This window comes from Oncorhynchus clarkii, chromosome 7, assembly GCF_045791955.1.
Source record: "Oncorhynchus clarkii lewisi isolate Uvic-CL-2024 chromosome 7, UVic_Ocla_1.0, whole genome shotgun sequence".
Taxonomy (NCBI): Eukaryota; Metazoa; Chordata; class Actinopteri; order Salmoniformes; family Salmonidae; genus Oncorhynchus; species Oncorhynchus clarkii.
Window position 1 is genome coordinate 19,448,523 of NC_092153.1, and position 18,065 is coordinate 19,466,587.

General features: G+C 42.0%; 1 protein-coding gene across 2 annotated transcripts; it reads right to left on the reverse strand.

Moving 5' to 3' along the window:
- Positions 1–252: 252 nt before the first annotated feature.
- On the reverse strand, positions 253–9,264 carry LOC139413004 (NEDD4 family-interacting protein 2-like). 2 transcript variants are annotated; one of them, XM_071159964.1, is made up of 8 exons: positions 8,983–9,264; positions 5,141–5,321; positions 4,729–4,865; positions 4,246–4,333; positions 3,241–3,365; positions 2,170–2,236; positions 1,848–1,952; positions 253–1,451 (listed from the first exon to the last, which is right to left on the reverse strand). In XM_071159964.1, exons 1-7 carry the CDS (start codon positions 9,010–9,012, stop codon positions 1,849–1,851), a joined length of 732 nt encoding a protein of 243 aa, XP_071016065.1. In that variant the 5' UTR covers positions 9,013–9,264; the 3' UTR covers positions 253–1,451; position 1,848. The 2 variants fall into 2 exon arrangements, with proteins under 2 accessions (XP_071016065.1, XP_071016066.1); XM_071159965.1 differs by having other exon boundaries at positions 4,729–4,862; positions 8,983–9,247.
- Between the last annotated feature and the right edge of the window lie 8,801 nt (positions 9,265–18,065).

The following is an 18,065-nucleotide window of genomic DNA, read 5'->3' on the forward strand; positions in this document are numbered from 1 at the left end:
CAGTCATGGGCCGTTTCTCAATTCCTCTCAAAGACCAATGGAGGAAGAGGTTTGAGGGAGGGACCTTGTATCCTGTCCTCCAATGTGCTTTGAGAGCAATTGAGGAAACAAGGACAGAAGCAAGGATTTAACGGCTAGTAGCGTTTTCAGACACAGCTCTAAATAAGAGAGGCTATTCAACATCCTCCAGGGCTCACAATAGCACACGATAGGCCTATTCAACATCAAATTAATTCTAACATGAGGCAGTCACAGGGTGCATTTGGAACTTTATTGGCATTTTGCAAGACTTCAGGTTAAAGGGTTAACAAGCACGCATCATCATCTCTGAGTACCATCATTTCTGACAAAAATTGTTTGGCTGTTTTACAAACATACAAATAGAATATTAATAACGTTGCTTTAGCTGAATACTATTATAACCAACTTGGCCAGAATAATCGTGCATTTAAGTTACGTTTTTCGATATTGCTGATGAGGCTTCTGTGTAACAGAAACAAAATGACAAAGGCTTCATTCAAGCATTAAAGGCGACAATACTTTAAAATGTCACAGTTCAGGCTAATTGCAATAATCAACTTAATGAAAATTAAATTTTTTGAAAAAAAAAAAAAAAAAAGTGCAAAAGGCAGATATCCTTTTTTGGGATAAACACAAATTCCAGTTCAAAATTGGACTGACAGAGATCAGTATACGCACTATGACAAGTAAGCAATTCACAACTGATGGAGAAAGAGGTTGCACATATAAATTGGCATAAGCTGTGATACAGTTCAATCATTTCACAATAAAAAAAGTCATGAGTTTCATCAAATAACATATTTTTATACCAAAGACAATTAAATACAGGGATTAAAATTAAGGGATACAATTCAAATTGTAATATTGACACTCCCGATAGAGCTCTAGACTAACCATTTCATTATCATCCTCCTCATTAGGAGCAGATATCCAGTTCAGGTAAGGACACAACTGCATAAGACCTCTTGGCTGCATACTGTTTTCTTCCATCTTCTTGTGTGTGCTTTTCCACAAACGTCCACAACAGGTAGACCCAGCTACTACATTGCACAATACTACCCTCCCCCCCCCTGTTAAGGTGTATTCACTGTACAAGACTTGGGATATTAAGCAGGGTGGGACCATTACAGGGGTTAGATCAGGAAGGCAATTGAAATCGACAGAGCCAAACAAAGCCGGTGGAAATATCAGAAACACACAGGGTATATTTAGCTGAGTTAATCTGTATTGTATGGACTTTCTGAAAAAGAGACGAGTCAGCTGTTTTTGCTTTTAATGAAAGACGCCAGACTTTCTCAGCTGTAATGACGCACTGGTTCTTTTCTTCCTCACGTCTTTTCACTGTGTTTTTTTTTGTCCTGGTCATTCGAGAAAAGGCTCGCAAATCCTCAGGGAATTTCACATTAAGGAGGAATGTTTGGAGCGACAACCTGGAGCAAAGGAAGTGGGAAAATAATTCTGAAAGCGCAACTGTTGTAGAATTCGCAGACTACGGGTAGCAGATATTACAACATGCCATTTACAGAAAGACAAATTGGAACAACAAGATATAGTATTATTTCATAAACAATAACTTCATTTATATGCATGTCTTTATATGAAAATATCTACTATACATGTTAGTATGCGGTGACTGTGTACTAAGGTCTTCATTAGTAGTTGGGCTCCCGAGTGGCGAAGTGATCTAAGACACTGCATCTCAGTGCAAGAGGCGTGCAAGTGTCGTCCGGGTTTGTCCGGGGTAGGCCGTCATTGTAAATAAGAATTTGTTCTTAACTGACTTGCCTAGTTAAATAAAGGTTCAATTAAAAATATAGATGTTTTACCTCAGTACAGGAAGAAGAAGCGTGTTCTGTGCGAGGCAGCCATGCTTTCAGACATGTTGCGCACTTTCAGGTAGTTCACGAACCCTCTGAAGAAAAGCAGGAGACCTGAGGAAGGGATTCGAAATCATTAGTAAAAAAAACACCACTATTCATCCAAGGTCAAGGAATTCACTTTACTGTGGGAAGATTAGTAGTACATCATTTCAGCCAACAGATGGCATTGGTGTACATCATTCTAGGTGGATATATTAGTACAGCTTAATTCCTCAGCATTTGGCTAGTTGAAGAATGCAGCACTTGCGATGCAGATCAGTAAACTTACCGAGGACTAGGAAAATCCACCAGAGCCAGTACTGCCCATTGAAGTATCCAGTAAAGTAGTCCGAGAACTGTGGGAAAGTAGAATTTACAGGAAATGGAAATTCAGCATGTCCTACCATCATGAGAATACTTTTGAATGACAATCAGTTACTATAAGCACATGCAGATGATCAGAATCACCATGGCAGAAATGCACATGCGCTAGGATTAGGCCACCTCAAGCCTCAATTCCTCGAATGTTGGGTGTCCTAATTGAGACTATGGGCCGGTTTCCAGGAAAAAAAAAATAAGCCCAGTCTCAGGAAACCAGGCCTTCAATTTGGCACTGCTCAGATAAAGGCCTAAACTCCTGTATAGCCTAGTATTGCACAACATCTAGTGGGAGTAGCTGTGTGCACCAGATCAATGATGAAAGCCCGGGGTTAATAACTCTATGCCCACCAGTGTGTTGCTTCTACATGTGGAAATTGTACAGGGCTTTGATTGATGCCCAGAGCACAGAGATCACACTGGGTTCCTGCTCTTAAGGGCGTCCTCCTCACATCTAGGGCTAACAAGCCTTAGCAAGCATCTGCTTCCTACTGCACAAGCCATGCCTGGGATATGCAGTGATATACTGAACATACTTGACATTTATTTTGTAACATTCAAGTCATTAACATGCTAGCTAAGTGAAGCATTTAATTATTTTTTTTACATTTTAGTAATTTAGCAGACGCTCTTATCCAAAGCAATTAGGGTTAAGTGCCTTGCTCAAAGGCACACTGGCAGAAGTTTCTCCTAGTCGGCTTGGGGATTTGAACCAGCGACCTTTTGGTTACTGGCCCAACGCTCTTTACCGCTAGGCTACCTGCCGCAATTACGTGCACAGAATTGTCTGGATTAAGCAGGATACTGCTAGCCAGCTTGTTAATTTAAAGTAAACCATTTGTAACATTGATGTTTGAAGTAGACACTTTGTATGGGCTGCTTTTAAAGTGGTGGACTGTATGTCCTGTCCCATATTGAAATCAACTCTGTACGTTGTTTTAGATACATTGATTAGGCCCCTTTAACCCAATACTGCACTTACTCTGACGATGAGAATCCACTTGATGAGAGAGAGGCCAAAGCCGCAGATGGCCCCGTATCGGCCGGCGATGGTGTTGGTCAGGCAGAATGACAGGCAAAACCCAATCCAATTGAACAGGAAGGCCACTGTTTGGAGACGGAAGAAAGCATGCAATTAAGGGGCCTTCCGGGTGGTGCAGTGGTTAAGTGCGCTGTACTGGGTTTGCGCCCAGGCTCTGTCGTAACCGGCCGCGACTGGGAGGTCCGTGGGGCGACGCACAATTGGCCTAGCGTCATCCGGGTTAGGGAGGGCTTGGCCGGTAGGGATATCCTTGTCTCATCGCGCACCAGCGACTCTTGTGGCGGGCCAGGCGCAGTGCGCGCTAACCAAGGTGCACGGTGTTTCCTCCGACACATTGGTGCGGCTGGCTTCCAGGTTGGATGCGCGCTGTGTTAAGAAGCAGTGCGGCTTGGTTGGGTTGTGTATCGGAGGACGCATGACTTTCAACCTTCGTCTCTCCTGAGCCCGTACGGGAGTTGTAGCGATGAGACAAGATAGTAGCTACTAAACAATTGGATACCACGAAATTGGGGAGAAAAAGGGGTAAAAAAATAAATAAATAAGAAAGCGTGCAGTTACAAGCACAGACAAATAGACACCACTCTCAAGGTTGACTAACATTTCTGTTGAGTATACTTTTCAGTATATCACAAATTGGATGTCCTTCTACTTAAAGACAGAGTGCAGCCAGAGAATATTGCTAACCTTTCCCACCTCCCATTCCTATTGGAGGAACAGATCATGTTGTCTTCAATTAGTGACTGTTGCCACCTTGTGGTGAATCCATAGAAAACACCTTCAATTGCTTACTCACATTTTCATCCAAGCAAACTTTTGTTACGTTTCCATAATCAGACTGAAATGGGCCAGTCCGCTCAGTGAAAGAGGCTATTTGTGCTTGTCAACTCACTGAAGAATCAGGGGGGGGGGGGGGGGGGTTCGTGCAAAAACAACAGATCCACTTACTGAAAAAGGCCAGCATGAAAATGCCATCGTTCCCCACCCTCAACTGGTCGACATCACTGAAGTCATCCCTTGGAGGGAAGTCATCCTCCTGTTTAAGAGAAATGGGACAGGAAAACAACTCATCCATCTCTTCTGCAGAAACGTTGCAATAGCTCAGTCATCCCAATGAATAAGAAGATGGGCGGTATAGTACTGTTGTGTGTCGACATTTCCTTCTCTTTTAGAGTTGTTGAGAAAGCAGAAATAAGGCTCAATGGGCATTTTTACTAGACCTACATAAAATAGAGCTAACATACTGTAAATACTGTTGTAGCTATGACTTGGACAATATAGCTATCAAAGTTGTTTTGATCCTGAAATATGTTGTTACACTGGGTAGTTAATAGCAGCATTGAAGTTTTTCTTACAGCATTCCAGCAGAATAATCCTGTTTTCATGGGTAAACATCCCATACTCAAACACGTGTCTGTGTGTGTGTCCTACCCCTGGTATCACCTCCACAGCAGAGAGTACCATGGCTGCAGCTTTGGCTTTCTCTGCCTCGTCGTAGGTGGGAAGAGAGGTGGCCACGCTGTAGGGAGGCGGCATGGGGAAATCACTTGGGTAACAACTGCTCTCTACTGGGGGACCACAGGAAAGAGACATGGCCAATTAGACCACAACAAATCAGATTCGGAATCAATTCAATCAAATAAGGAAATCACATTGGCTTAATTCCAGGAGTGTGAATTATCGGCCTCTACTTAGGGCAACTAGCTGGTTCCAACGTGTTTGAAAGAACTACATGAGAGCTACAGACGCTACAAGAGAATGAGATGGAGAAAGGGGCAGAAAGACAAAGTGAGACACAGAAAAAGAGCCAAACAGACAGTATATGGAGTCTTTGGTTCTGTACCAGGCATGGCAGCGGTGGCTCCCAGGGCGATGCTGGCATACGGGGGAGGTGGGGCCTCTGCATCCCCCCCCAGGGCTACTGGGACAGGGCAGGCCTGGGAGGACGAGTTGGCCTGGGCCGAGGTGCACGGCTGCTGGGCGCTGGTGGAGGGCTCACAGGAGTCGTCTTCATCATTCTCAAACTGAGAGAGAAGGGGGGGCGGGGGGGGGGGGTAGAGAGGAGTTAAGTATCACATCAAAAAAAACCAACGTCACAAGTTCACGACACAGAATGTCAAAGGTGAGGAAGGAGAGGGAAGCCCTGTAAACTGAGACGCTTGGAGAGATATGGTCATGGCCCAACACTGAAAGATCATCTGGTGTTTTGTAATAAACTAAGTAGGCAACATTTGATTCCAGTGCTAAGGGCACTGAAGACATCCAAAACAACATGTGATCTAGGCTAATTTCCAGCATAGCATCCAGTTGGAAGACAACATGGTCATGGGAAACAGAAGGGTGACCGTAATGTTATAGAGAAGACAGCACAGCCTTATATCTGGCCAATGACAAATGATGTAGCTTAAGCGGATGCATAGCCTAAGCCTTGATCAGTGTGGCAGCAGTGCCAAATGTTGCTTTAGTCTTGCAGCTCACTTGAGGCTCACTTGGCGTTTGCGTAGGTCAACAGACCAGCGTTTAACTTGTGGCTTAGCTGTAGTTTGGCATCATGTCCAGCAGCACTCTATGCACTGCGGGGTCAATGTGCAAAGCCAGGAGAATGAGTGAGTGCGATGCTATCCGGTGTCAAGGACACCAGTTATGCAAGAGCTAAACAACTGCATAATTGGCCAGGGGTGAATGAGTTTTCACCATCGGCACATCAAGGCCTAAACAAGAACTCCTAAAGGTTATCTAGCATACGTGTTGGATAAAAGTCCAAATAGTTAGGTTAGGCCTACATGTTTAAAGACCTGTTCAGAATGAGTGTACACAAATAACAAGGATGGTTGGGGAGTTTACATTATAAAACAGCCTGTATGACGCATCTAAATACAGGCTACCCTCAAAACCTGAAAGAGATGACACAGAGGCAAATCCACAGTTGCCTAGCGACCGAGGAAAGTGCAGAGGCAGGATCGAAAATAGCACGGCTGTGGCTGAAAAAGTTTTGCACTTCGAAAAAAGCAAAAAAGGTAAGGCATACCATGGTATGTCTGACGTTAGCAAGCATTCCAGCATAGTGCAGCAGTGGGCATTTGGACTTTTAAGGCCAGTAGGCAACATTATTAAATGGCTTACAACAACTGCCTAATTAACTTATCCCATATCAAATCAGTCTGTGGAAGTAATTATTGATAACCTAAATACACATGGCATGATAACGACTATGAAAGTAAAAAATGTCTGCTTTCGAGAGTGATGGGCCGATACAGGACTAAACCAGAAGTGACCCTAGCCTTGGATACACGGCATTCACATTGACAACTAGACATCCGAGCAATAGCAAACCTCCAGCAGCATAGCTAAAGCTGGTGCTAGAGGCCAAGTGAATTAGATGACAGCGCGTCACACAACACGACCCAAACAAATATTTACACACATGTAAGAGTCATTTTTCAATTGGCACAAAAAGTGGATTCAATATCTTTCTGAATATTTCCTCGTTATCGGAGTTCCACCTGAAACTGGAAAAAGGTGTTTATAAGACACCGGTGCCTACCAAATCGATAATTATGGAAGTATCGCCAAGTAGAAAGGTAGGTTGAACACTGTTCCCCTATCCATTACCCATCCTACTCTAGAACCCCAGTGTTTCCTCTATATTAATTTAGAAGCGGTGGGCCGCCACTTCTAAATGACAACCTCCACTCCAATTTTGTATTTTTTTTATAATATATATACACTGAACAAAAAGAGCAAACACTACTTCACTGATTTTACTGAGTTACAGTTCATATGGAGGAAATCAGTCATTTTAAATAAATTAGGCCCTAATCTATGGATATCTGTATGACTGGGGATACAGATATGCATGTTGGTCACAGATACCTTTAATAAAAATTGACCTCACAATGGGCCTCAGGATCTTGTCACTGTATTTGTGTGCATTCAAATTGTTGCTGATAAAATGCAATTGTGTTCATTGTCTGTAGCTTATGTCTGCCCATACCATAACCCCACCACTACCATGGGGCACTCTGTTCTCAACGTTGACATCAGCAAACCGCTCACCCATACGACACCATACACGTGGTCTGCGGTTGTGATGCCAGTTGGACGCACTGCCAAATTCTCTAAAACGACGTTGGTGGTGGCTTTTGGTAGAGAAATTAACGTTCAATTCTCTGGTGGACATTCCTGCAGTCAGCATGCCAATTGCACACTTTCAAAACTTGAGACATCTGTGGCATTGTGTTGTGTGACAAAACTGCACCTTTTAGAGTGCCCTTTCATTGTCCCCAGCACGAGGTGCACCTGTGTAATGTTCATGCTGTTTAATCCGCTTCTTGATATGCAAAACCTGTCAGGTGGATGGATTATCTTGGCAAAGGAGAAATGCTCACTAACCGGGATGTAAACACATTTGTGCATATGGAACATTTCTGGGATCTTTCATTTCAGCTCATGAAACACTTGACATGTTGCGTTTCAATTTTTGTTCAGTATATATAATGCATGTATTTATTTTTTGTAATTTCTATCTTTTTATATATATATATATATATATATATATATATATATATATATATATATATATATATATATATATATTTTTTTTGTGAAAATATATTGGGGGATGTTCATTTTCAGTGTAAACTTAAATGACTAAGACCAGAAATAATGTATGTAGAGAACATAACAGAGCTATATATTTGTTTGTAAGACCATCTTTGAGCACTAACAACCACCAAAATGAAAACTAGACTGGGGGAATACAAATAAAACAAATGTCATGGCATGTTGTTTTGAGTCACTCGGACAGCACAAGAAGAACACAGTATAAACCATGCCAAAATGTGAGAATTGCAGAAAATGTACTTTTAAACTGCACATTTTCTATCAGCCCCATGGCAAAATGTATAGAAATTAGAATATTTTACAGTTTTAAAGCTATCTGCTCCATGGTAAATTGTGAAGAATTGGAAGTATTTTGAATTAAAACAGCAACATGTCTCTGCGGCCAAGAGGGCGGCCTCAAACCGCCTCCCCCACCACTGCTGAAATAGCTAATAACTACCTAGCAAACTGGCTTGAACAATAACCGAACCACCTTGTTTTTCTGACCATTATTATGTAACTACGAATGCCATCTTCTTTGTGGGGGGAGTGTATATTGTTCTCATGGAAAGCCAATTATTGAGCACTACAGAGATGTCATGGAACATTGCTTGTATTATGGACGTGTTTTGGGGGCTCTAACTATACTTGAGCGAGGTAGCTTATTTGATAGTGTTGCCACAAATGGCTGCATATAATTGAAGTCCAGCCTGGGTTAGCTTACATGGCACTTGCTGACATATAGCGAACTAACGTTTGCTAGCTAGCCAAGTTACTTATCCGTTCAGAAAACCAATACAAGCGGAGTTAACTAAGTGATAAAGTGCTGTCATGTGGATGATTAACGACTCAAATTGAATTGGAACTTGCTAGCTAACGTTTAGCTAGGTTAGCTACTGTAGCTATTGTTGATCTGCTGCTGAATAATGCGGAAGTGATAGGCACGAGGAACATCCGTTTGATTATACAAGCCGTCAATTTAAACATGTATAGTCTAGGCTGACACCAAGTAATATTGTAAATAGGTTGTTTATACTAGTTAGAGTTCCCAAACAGATGGCAATGTCGATTGTTTTGGCTCACCACTTGGTATCGGCTCGCTGCCTGGTCCATCTTGACGTTAGACTCAGCTGGCGGAGCTAGCCAGCAAGTGAAAAGTCAACAATCGTGTATTTAGCTATTTCGTAACTTGATTTTACTTTTTAATGGACAGCATTCAGGTGAAGTAGATTAAATATACACGCTGGGACGTACAATAAAACGTCCATTTACGCTTCAAATGAAGCAAAACTACTTTCGATAGGAAACGTCGAGTGAGTGGAAACACAGAGGGCTCTTTGACTTGTGACGCAATGCCTCCGAATTCCAAATCTACTCCTACCCACTATACTTCCTTCATCCCTGAAGAGCTGAAATATATTGGGTGAATCTAAACAATACAGTGAAAATATAAGATGTCATCTTATTCTTAATACCTATCCAATCTCATCAGATTTGACTGTAGACAAGACCGTGTATAGGCTAGGAAATAGGTGCTAGTGGTCGAATTGGAATTGGGCATTCTACTCTACTGTGGAATATAAAACATTTGACCACTAGGTGGTGCAAAAAACTCAATAGTTATTCCGAGAGGCAGAGACGGACGGTCAGAAGCCTACACGCACACACACTGTTCGCTATAATCCAACCGTAGATTTCGGCAAAATAGCTATTTCCCCATTTTGGGTTGTGGGACTTTGCACTTGGACAGATAGGCCTACTTAGTAGTACTCTTGGTTTATAGTATATCAGGACTCATTGGATTGGCTGCTGTAACTGTAAACCAGGGCTCCCTAAATGGCGGCCCGCGGACCGAATTTGGACTGCGGGTTGTTTTTATTTGGCACCCCAAGTTTTCTGAGCCAAAACACTTTTTAAAATATTTTTTTTTATGTACAATTTTCATTGTTAGACATAAGACTAAAAGCACCAGGAAATTATCTGCAATTGATTGTTCCAAAGTATTCCCACGTGGCCCACAGACAATCCAGTCAAGAATAAATCGGCCCGCGGCTTAATCTAGTTGATGATCCCTGCTGTAAGCGTTGGTAAGGAGAGACCTTGTTAGAAAACATTGGGGATATTAGGAATGTATGAGGCCCTGATTTCATAGAGAATACATTAGGCCCCTTTGGCTCCTACCACCGTGGAGTGAGAGTTCCAAAACAAACCCAGAGGACCCAATCAACTTCTATTTTCCTTCTATTTTCTTTCCCTGCTAGTGCTTGTTAGTGAAATGTGTGTTTGGCCATTAAAGGAGAAAGGGAGAGAGAGAAGGAGGGAGAGACTGAAACGGCTGTTTCAGTCTTTAATTAGACTAAGACAGTTGTAAATTATATCCAATGCAGGCTGTGCAAGATATGGTCTATCTAGGCTCATGTGTACTACAAATACAATGGGAGTAACTGAGCAGTAGATTATAGCTATCCAATCAGACCAAATAGAGAAGAGAACATTTACAAACAACACAGCAAATATTAGAGCAACATTTACAGTTGCTGTTACATTTGGAACTGTTGGATTGTTGCCACATATCAAAAGTAAAGCAATAGCTTCATGACCGCAACACGTGTGTGAGTTTGAGAGGAATTGATTCTTACTTTAACTTGCAGTATTCATACATGACCACAGGGAGTCACCATAATCACACCAATTAGTAAAGGTGTCCTTGTCTGAAAATGTATGTAAAACATTGACAACATGCAACAGGGGTGACCAACCCGGTCCCATACAGCTACAGTGTGAGCAGGTTTCTATTCCAGGCCAGTTTTGTCTCACCTGATTATAAGAGAACTGTGTGCATATAAATCATCTAGGGAAAGAGGGGATTGGGGGTCAGAACCCACGAGATCTTATAGGCACCTGAGACTAACTCCCTCCGCTGGGAGTTTGGGGCCATCTGAGGAGGGCACTCACGCAAACATGCTGGGGCCCAGATGCAAACATGCAACAGCTGAATACCTTCACTGATCAACATCTCCAGGATGCCTTCATAGCTGCCCTTTTATGTAAGAAATACAAGATGGTGGATGGATTAGATGAGTGCACAGTTATCCAGATACGTGAACACAGTGAGACATTTCATAGCCCATCATTACAACAGAGTGCTCTGCCCAGAGGCTCTATGACCTGTGGGTCACAGGCAGGTCGGCAGCAGAGCTGGGTCTGCTTGTCTTAGACGGCTCCAAGAGCCACCCACATACGTTGCTTTTACAGTTTAATAGATATACCACTCTCACCCCTGAGGCTACTGAATGCTGACTGCCTTACAACTGAGACCAGTGATGTCTGACCAAGTTTAGTGCTCATGGCAGCCATTTAGCCTTGGCTAACAAGCTGACTCAGCTGCTTACATCATGCTGATCAGTACAAATGCTGTAGTTAAACAGCTCTCCTCATTTGAAACAAATCAGGCGAGCTTACTGAAACCAGACCAGGGTTTAAATACTATTTGAAGTCATTTCAAATATATTATCTGGGCTTGATTGAGTTTCCTCTGTGTAATGGAACCAATAGAATAGAAGCACAATAACAAACCCCGCCCATCTGGCAATCCAGACAGACAACAAGGATTTGAAAGATTCAAAATAGTATTTGAATCCAGGTCTGCTTGGAACACTGCAAGGACATCATACTGCTGAGCAAAATCTTGATATGCTTCATGCATTTGGTGTACTGGAACCAAAGTGTAGAGTGTCATGATGCTGTGTGAGATTATGCATGCAACTTTCAAGAAGATTTGTTTCATTTATCCTTGTAGGCATAGACAAGACACACTGGAACACCAGGTGTTCTTCTTCATCTCAGTGGGAGTCCTGCTTGAACAAAATGATTTCACAAATATATAAAATGCTATTGTACCTAGGATGTGAACATTTTACTGGGTATTCCATGACGTTCACATTTCTCACTTGTTTTAATGTGTTCCGGTGAGCCAGTGATCTGATTACTGTTTGTTTTCTCCAGGCTATTATTGTTTCCATGTGTATCCATTACAAACTGGGTTCTTCAATCAGGGTCCTTTTTTAGCTGCGTAGGTGGGACAGTGAGTGATGCTACCCTCCAATGAATCATGATAACCCATGCAGATAGATACACTAGACTGGCCTGTGTTGACTCATGGTTTACCTGCAGTTCTTTTCATAAGATGATAAGATGAACATTACACTGCCCATGGCAATAACTTCTTCAGATACCCTTCATGTAGGAGAGCCCGCGTTCTACATTTGTACTGCAAACGAGAGCCGCATCACACCCACAGAGCTAAACGCAAGAGTTGGATCCAAACCGTCGGAGCACTACAGAGGCACCCAACGCTCTCAAGGTACTTACAAAGCCTACCCCAAAATGGTTTTCCATCCGAGTTCGCTCGGCAATGCTTCAGGCAAAAGAGATGGCTAGTCCTCGCTAAGCAGCCCTCCTGTAAGGGCATGAAGAGGGAGACTGTATATAAACAGAAAGCAGTGGAATGAAATGTGTCTGTATGGCACTTTGCATGTTGCACTGAATAGTAACAACTAGGCGTACCTTTTTCAATTAGGTGGTTTAAAGCTAGAATCCTCATGAGCTAAGTTCAACTGTTATATCCCATCAGAACACAAAATATAAGCTTGTTTTACTCCAATGTAAATGTAACCAAACACCATATAGCTTAAAAACATGGTTGAAACTATCATTTTGATATCATAACCATAGCTCTCGCATTGAATTTGAGACTGGTTCGATTTCTCAGGCCCCATCCCTCAGCTTTTTCTTTTACCAAAAACACAGTGGGGAGGGGGGAGGCACTTTATAATTGTTTCAATTAAGGATTCCAGCTTTAACATTGTTGGAAATTTCAGTAAAGAGACCCCAATGGTATACTGTGAAGGGTCAAGAAACATTGGCTTTTGGTAAGTGGGTGTCTGTGATTGAAATATCACCAAGCTCAACAGGGAAAGGAGTGGACAGAATCAAGGTAACTTAAATATGGAGATTTTAGGTTCTGGATTCTCCCAGGTAGCTGTCGGGCAGACTCATGCCCGGTTGAAGATTCACAGAGCTGGGACGGATATCTCTACTCACAGCAGTTCAAAACTGGACCTACCTCTCGGTGAACCAAATTAAAGCCTGAATGTCCATCCAGGGAAATCTATCCTTTTCTGTAAAGTATGTATAATCCAATGACTGTCAGATCGCATTAAAGCACATTCCTGGATTCCCCTAAAGACACATAACGTATTGTTAGTGCAGTACAGAAGTGAGAATTCTGACAAAAGTTGATTTGGAGATTGCATGTTATTGGCCTAAGCATGTTACAACTGTATCTGTTGTGCTGTTGCAGCGAGGATAAAGGGGATTAGCTTTGTTATTGACTTATGTCTAGTCTTCCTTTTACTCACAATTGATTTCTTTTTTGGTGAACACATCAAATACAGTGAATCATGACTACACATGGGATATTGAAATAAGCCTTACATTAATCCCATTGCTTTATAATAAAGGATTACATACAGGAAGTTGTATTAGCTAAGTAGTTCAGACATCTTTGCTAAGAGCCCTCCTATTATCCAACATCAGCAGGTTAAAAGAGAGGGGGAAGAGGAGAAGACATTAGGGTTATTAAGGTGTAGAGATATGTTTCTGGGTTTTGTAGGCTCTAGTATTTTTTTCTGTGTGTTTATTACGCCAAGTGCATGCGTGCAGTTGTGTGTATGTGTGTGGGTACACGTATCTGTGATGCTTCAAGTCATTTCACAGGGCGTCTGCCCTGTTTCAGTGCCCAGGAATGCCATTAACCATGTATTTGACACAAACCCACCGCACGTGGCTGCAGTTACCTGGCAACATGACAAGGTAACTGGACTTTAGAAAACCCAACAAAAGATGAGTGTATTTCTTTTTTCTGTCCAGCGGCTAGTACCTTATGTGCATACCAATTGGCACCCTATTCCCTACATAGTGCACCTATCGGCCCTGGTCAAAAGTAGTGCACTAGACAGGGAATAAGGTGCCATTTGAGATGTACGCCATGACAAAGACACCCTCTCTTGGCTCTTGCAAGGTTGAAAGCGTTTTCCTCTGAATAATAGCAGCCTCCAAATAAATATAATTACTGTGAGAGGAGATTGCTTAGAAAATGAATGCTGGGAACTCTGGCTGCATTACTGTACACACACATATGTCAGCAGTTGTCTAGAGACCGTGTACGAACCAATGAAATGCTTTAATAGCTTCCTAGGTCATCATGTCATGTATTTCAACTGCAGGTTTCCTCCGTCTGTTATTGCTATTAATTAAATGTGTAATTATCCCATAGCTGAATCTACCGAAATGTCCAAACATACACATAATGTCACCTAATGGATTCAATGACTTGGTATTCATTAGTAGATCATTTGTAATACTTTAATTAGCTAGATATAGTTAGAGAACATTTCATAATTACTGGGTATGGTTCTCTTTTAATTAAGGTCCTGATGGTATGAATGTGGTTGACAGTTAGAAAGGAGGTAGGCAGGCAGGCACACACTACACATGTACCTTGAGTGTACAGCAGAGGGAGTGAAACTCCAGTTTGTTTACTGTTTCAGAGAATTGCATATACAGACGTAACATAGTCAATGTTCATCCTGGACTATCAAAATAGTACGATATGTTACATTTCGTATGGTTACGTAAGGCAGATGGTTACTTATGGCAGAAACAAAAGTAGGGTGGTTGGTCGGGGTGGATGGCTGGGCGTATAACTTGGACTTATAGCAAACGAGTTCGAATCTCATCGTGGACAACTTTAGCTCATTAGCAACTTTTCAGCTTCTTAGTACTTTTTAGCTACTTTGCAGCTACTTAGCATGTTAGCTAACCCTTCCCCTAACCCTAACCCTTTAACCTAACTTCTAAACATAACCTGAACCTTAACCCTAACTCCTAACCCCTAGCCTAGCTGATGTTAGCCAGCTAGACAACATTAGCCACCTAGCTAGAATTCGGTAACACATCATACGTTTTGCAAATACGTAACATAATGTACATTTTGAAACTTCAAAACATATAATACAAATTGTAATACGCAACACATCATACTAAATGGGTCATGGACATCCACAAATTAATTACATACCATGTGAAACGTAACATATCATACTAAACTGAGTTTGCGGATTTACGTACAGGATAATACGAAATGCTCTGAGACCAGGTTGAATGTACAGTATGTCTTGTAAGAGCATCAAAATAACTCCTCTTTATTTGTCCGGCTTTGGAAAGCTGGAACACCTTTCACCTTTCAGGTTTAATTGACTGCATGTACATTGTGTTCCAGCTTTTGGCTGTGTGTCTTGGTTACTATTACATACATTTGGTAGACAATACATGTGGTGTCCATGTTAGGACAGTGTCAGAGTCTCATTGGGCCTATTCACTTGAGCTGAGACATAGCTCTCTCCCGGTGGGTACAGAGATCAACTCAAAGATCCGGTGATACCAAGACAGAGCTATTCTCACTCCCCCACACTGTCTATCACAGCGACTACAGCCTCAGAGACACCCATAAATAAACCCTCAATGGCTAATAGATGGGGCCAAGGTGCTATCAGCAAAGGGCTAACATTAAACCATCTCAAGGCATGTGCTGCAAGAAATGTCTTCCCCCCAATCCCTCTCCTCCACTCCTCTTCTCCCCTGAGCCCAGCTGCTACTCACTCTGTTCCCTGTCTTCTAATGAGTCTACAGGATAGATATTGCTTCTGTCACGGGGGAAACAAATGGAAGCCCGCTACAGTGCTCACTCTGAGTGCTGCTCGGTTCAAACATGCTGATCCAGGCGAAGTCACCAATCAATCTGCCGTAATGCTGTTTAAAGACTCACAGGAGATTGGAGAAACGGGATGAATGTACAGAATGAACAATTTTGGATGGAGCTGGTGGAGAAATATGTATGCTTTCATTGAGGAAAGGCCTGGTGATTCAAGGTTAATGTTGAGCGGAATCTCCGAGAAATCTATACTGCGAACTGTACTGGATACTGAAAAGGCATGTATCACTTGCCTAAGAAATGACAGGGTAAGCTGGCATGGATCATTGTTCTCTTGTCTACTTTGAAGAATGATCAGTTTTCCATTATGAGTCAAGCTCCCCCATTCACTCTTGATTGGCAGCAACTAAATTGTAAACCTCTCCTTTGAATTCTGTCCTTAAACATGCCAGCTGTCCCTTTTAGAACGTATCCATTAAAAAAGCCACCAAAGACTTCAACAGAAATGTCCAAAGCTTAAATTATCATGCGACTTTTACAAGATTCATACCAGTAAGCCCTATCCTAAAAGTACATCTTACAAGTAACACCTTACACTGAGTGAAAAAGGAACTTTTTCGGTACTTTAGTTGACTTTTTAGCCAGTAGTTCTGAAAGTAGCACTCACGAGCCAAAAGGTCCCAGAAAATTGCTTAGTAGATCACAGATTCAGCAACGTCATTGCTCTCTCTCTCTCTCTCTCTCTCTCTCTCTCTCTCTCTCTCTCTCTCTGTCTCTCTGTCTCTCTCTCTCTCTCTCTCTCTCTCTCTCTCTCTCTCTCTCTCTCTCTCTCTCTCTCTCTCTCTCTCTCTCTCTCTCTCTCTCTCTCTCTCTCTCTCTCTCTCTCTTTCCTGTGTGTGCATTATGCCTCTTGCTAGCTGTCATTCACATGGCGAGGGGCTTAAGCTCATTTGTTGAACTCAAATTACTAGGGGGCTGACCCACGTGGGGGGAAATGTAGGGCAGCACAGCTTTCAGAAATACAGTGGCTTTCAAACTACTAATATATCCTTACCGGGCAGCAGAATGGATTCTTCATCTACATGAGTTGAGAAAAGTCAGTATACCAAAGGTAGTGACGGTTACATGGCATCCTTGGCAGAAACCACAGTCATTTAAAGTTGCAATATGTAACTTTCTGGGAGACCCGACCCGAGTTATAGATCTGTCACTCACTGAACGAAAAAGTAAAAGAAAGTAAAAGACATAAAAACGACATAAAATCTAAGAAGTTCTATGTGTGCCATTTCTATGCTTCCTGTCTTTGCTTTAAGTTTTTATGTCTTTTACTTTCAGTTTTGTACACCAGCTTCAAACAGCTGAAAATACAATATTTTTGGTTATGGAAAATAAAAACATATACTTACTTGCTTTGTCAAACAGAAATTAGAGGAACTATTCAACTTTTTTCAACCAGAAAATGGTGGAGCAATTTCTGCATTGTGCAGCTTTAACTTATAAAACACTAATGCATCCTCTTCCCATTGAAACTAAGGCAGCCAAACCATACTTCGAATTCGGTAAAGGTCCACTCTTAGTTTTTTTTTTTTTGTGTGGAATGGATTCTTGAATAAGCCAGCATTGTATTGCTAAAGAGTAAGTCATTATTTAGATTATACAGTACATTCAGGCCCAGAGACACGTTCCTCTACCTTTAATCAGTCAGGGGCAGTTGTGGCCAAGCCTCCAACGTTACCCAGTATCCAAACACACGACCTCCACAATCTTGTCTTCTCTTCTCACTGCCACAAAAAAAATATTTATTGAGTGGGTATCATTGGGAGACATTGGACAAGACTCTCCTCTCCAAATCCATAGAGCTTCAGGCTTCGTCACGTTTCCCTCGTCAGGATGTTCTTATGTAAGAGGATGTTATTTTGCAACAGAAGACGCACCGTGACGGTAGCATCCTTTGAAGTTGAAAGTCAACCTTAAAAGTTGTTGCAGTTATATTCAAGTGTACGACTGATACAATACATGAACTAGGACATAACTTCTGACGTACTAGGTAATGTACAGTATACACAGTAAGAGGAAAAATCCAGCAGTTTGTCTGTATGTCAAAGAGAACCAGACCTGGGTTCAAATACTTTTGGAAATTATCTCTGATATGGTCTTGATTGAGTTTACCTGGTGCAATGGAACCAATAGAATAGTTGCAAAAGTGCTAACGCCGCCCATCTGGCACTCCAGGCAGACTGAAACGAGCACTGCAAGTATTTGAAAACTCAAATAGTATTTGAACCCAGGTCTGAATAGAAGACAACACAAGAAAGATGAGAAAGTAGGCTAATACCCAGCTGAAGTGTGTCATTGAGTTCTTAAAACAGAAAGGCCTCATCAAACACACACC

Coding starts and splice junctions, on each gene's coding strand:
- LOC139413004 (XM_071159964.1), bottom strand. CDS start 9,012: ATGGACCAGGCAGCGAGCCGATACCAAGTG. Junction 4,866..5,140: donor AGCCACCGCTGCCATGCCTG/GTACAGAACCAA, acceptor GTGGTCCCCCAG/TAGAGAGCAGTTGTTACCCA. Junction 1,953..2,169: donor GTGGATTTTCCTAGTCCTCG/GTAAGTTTACTG, acceptor TCCCTTCCTCAG/GTCTCCTGCTTTTCTTCAGA.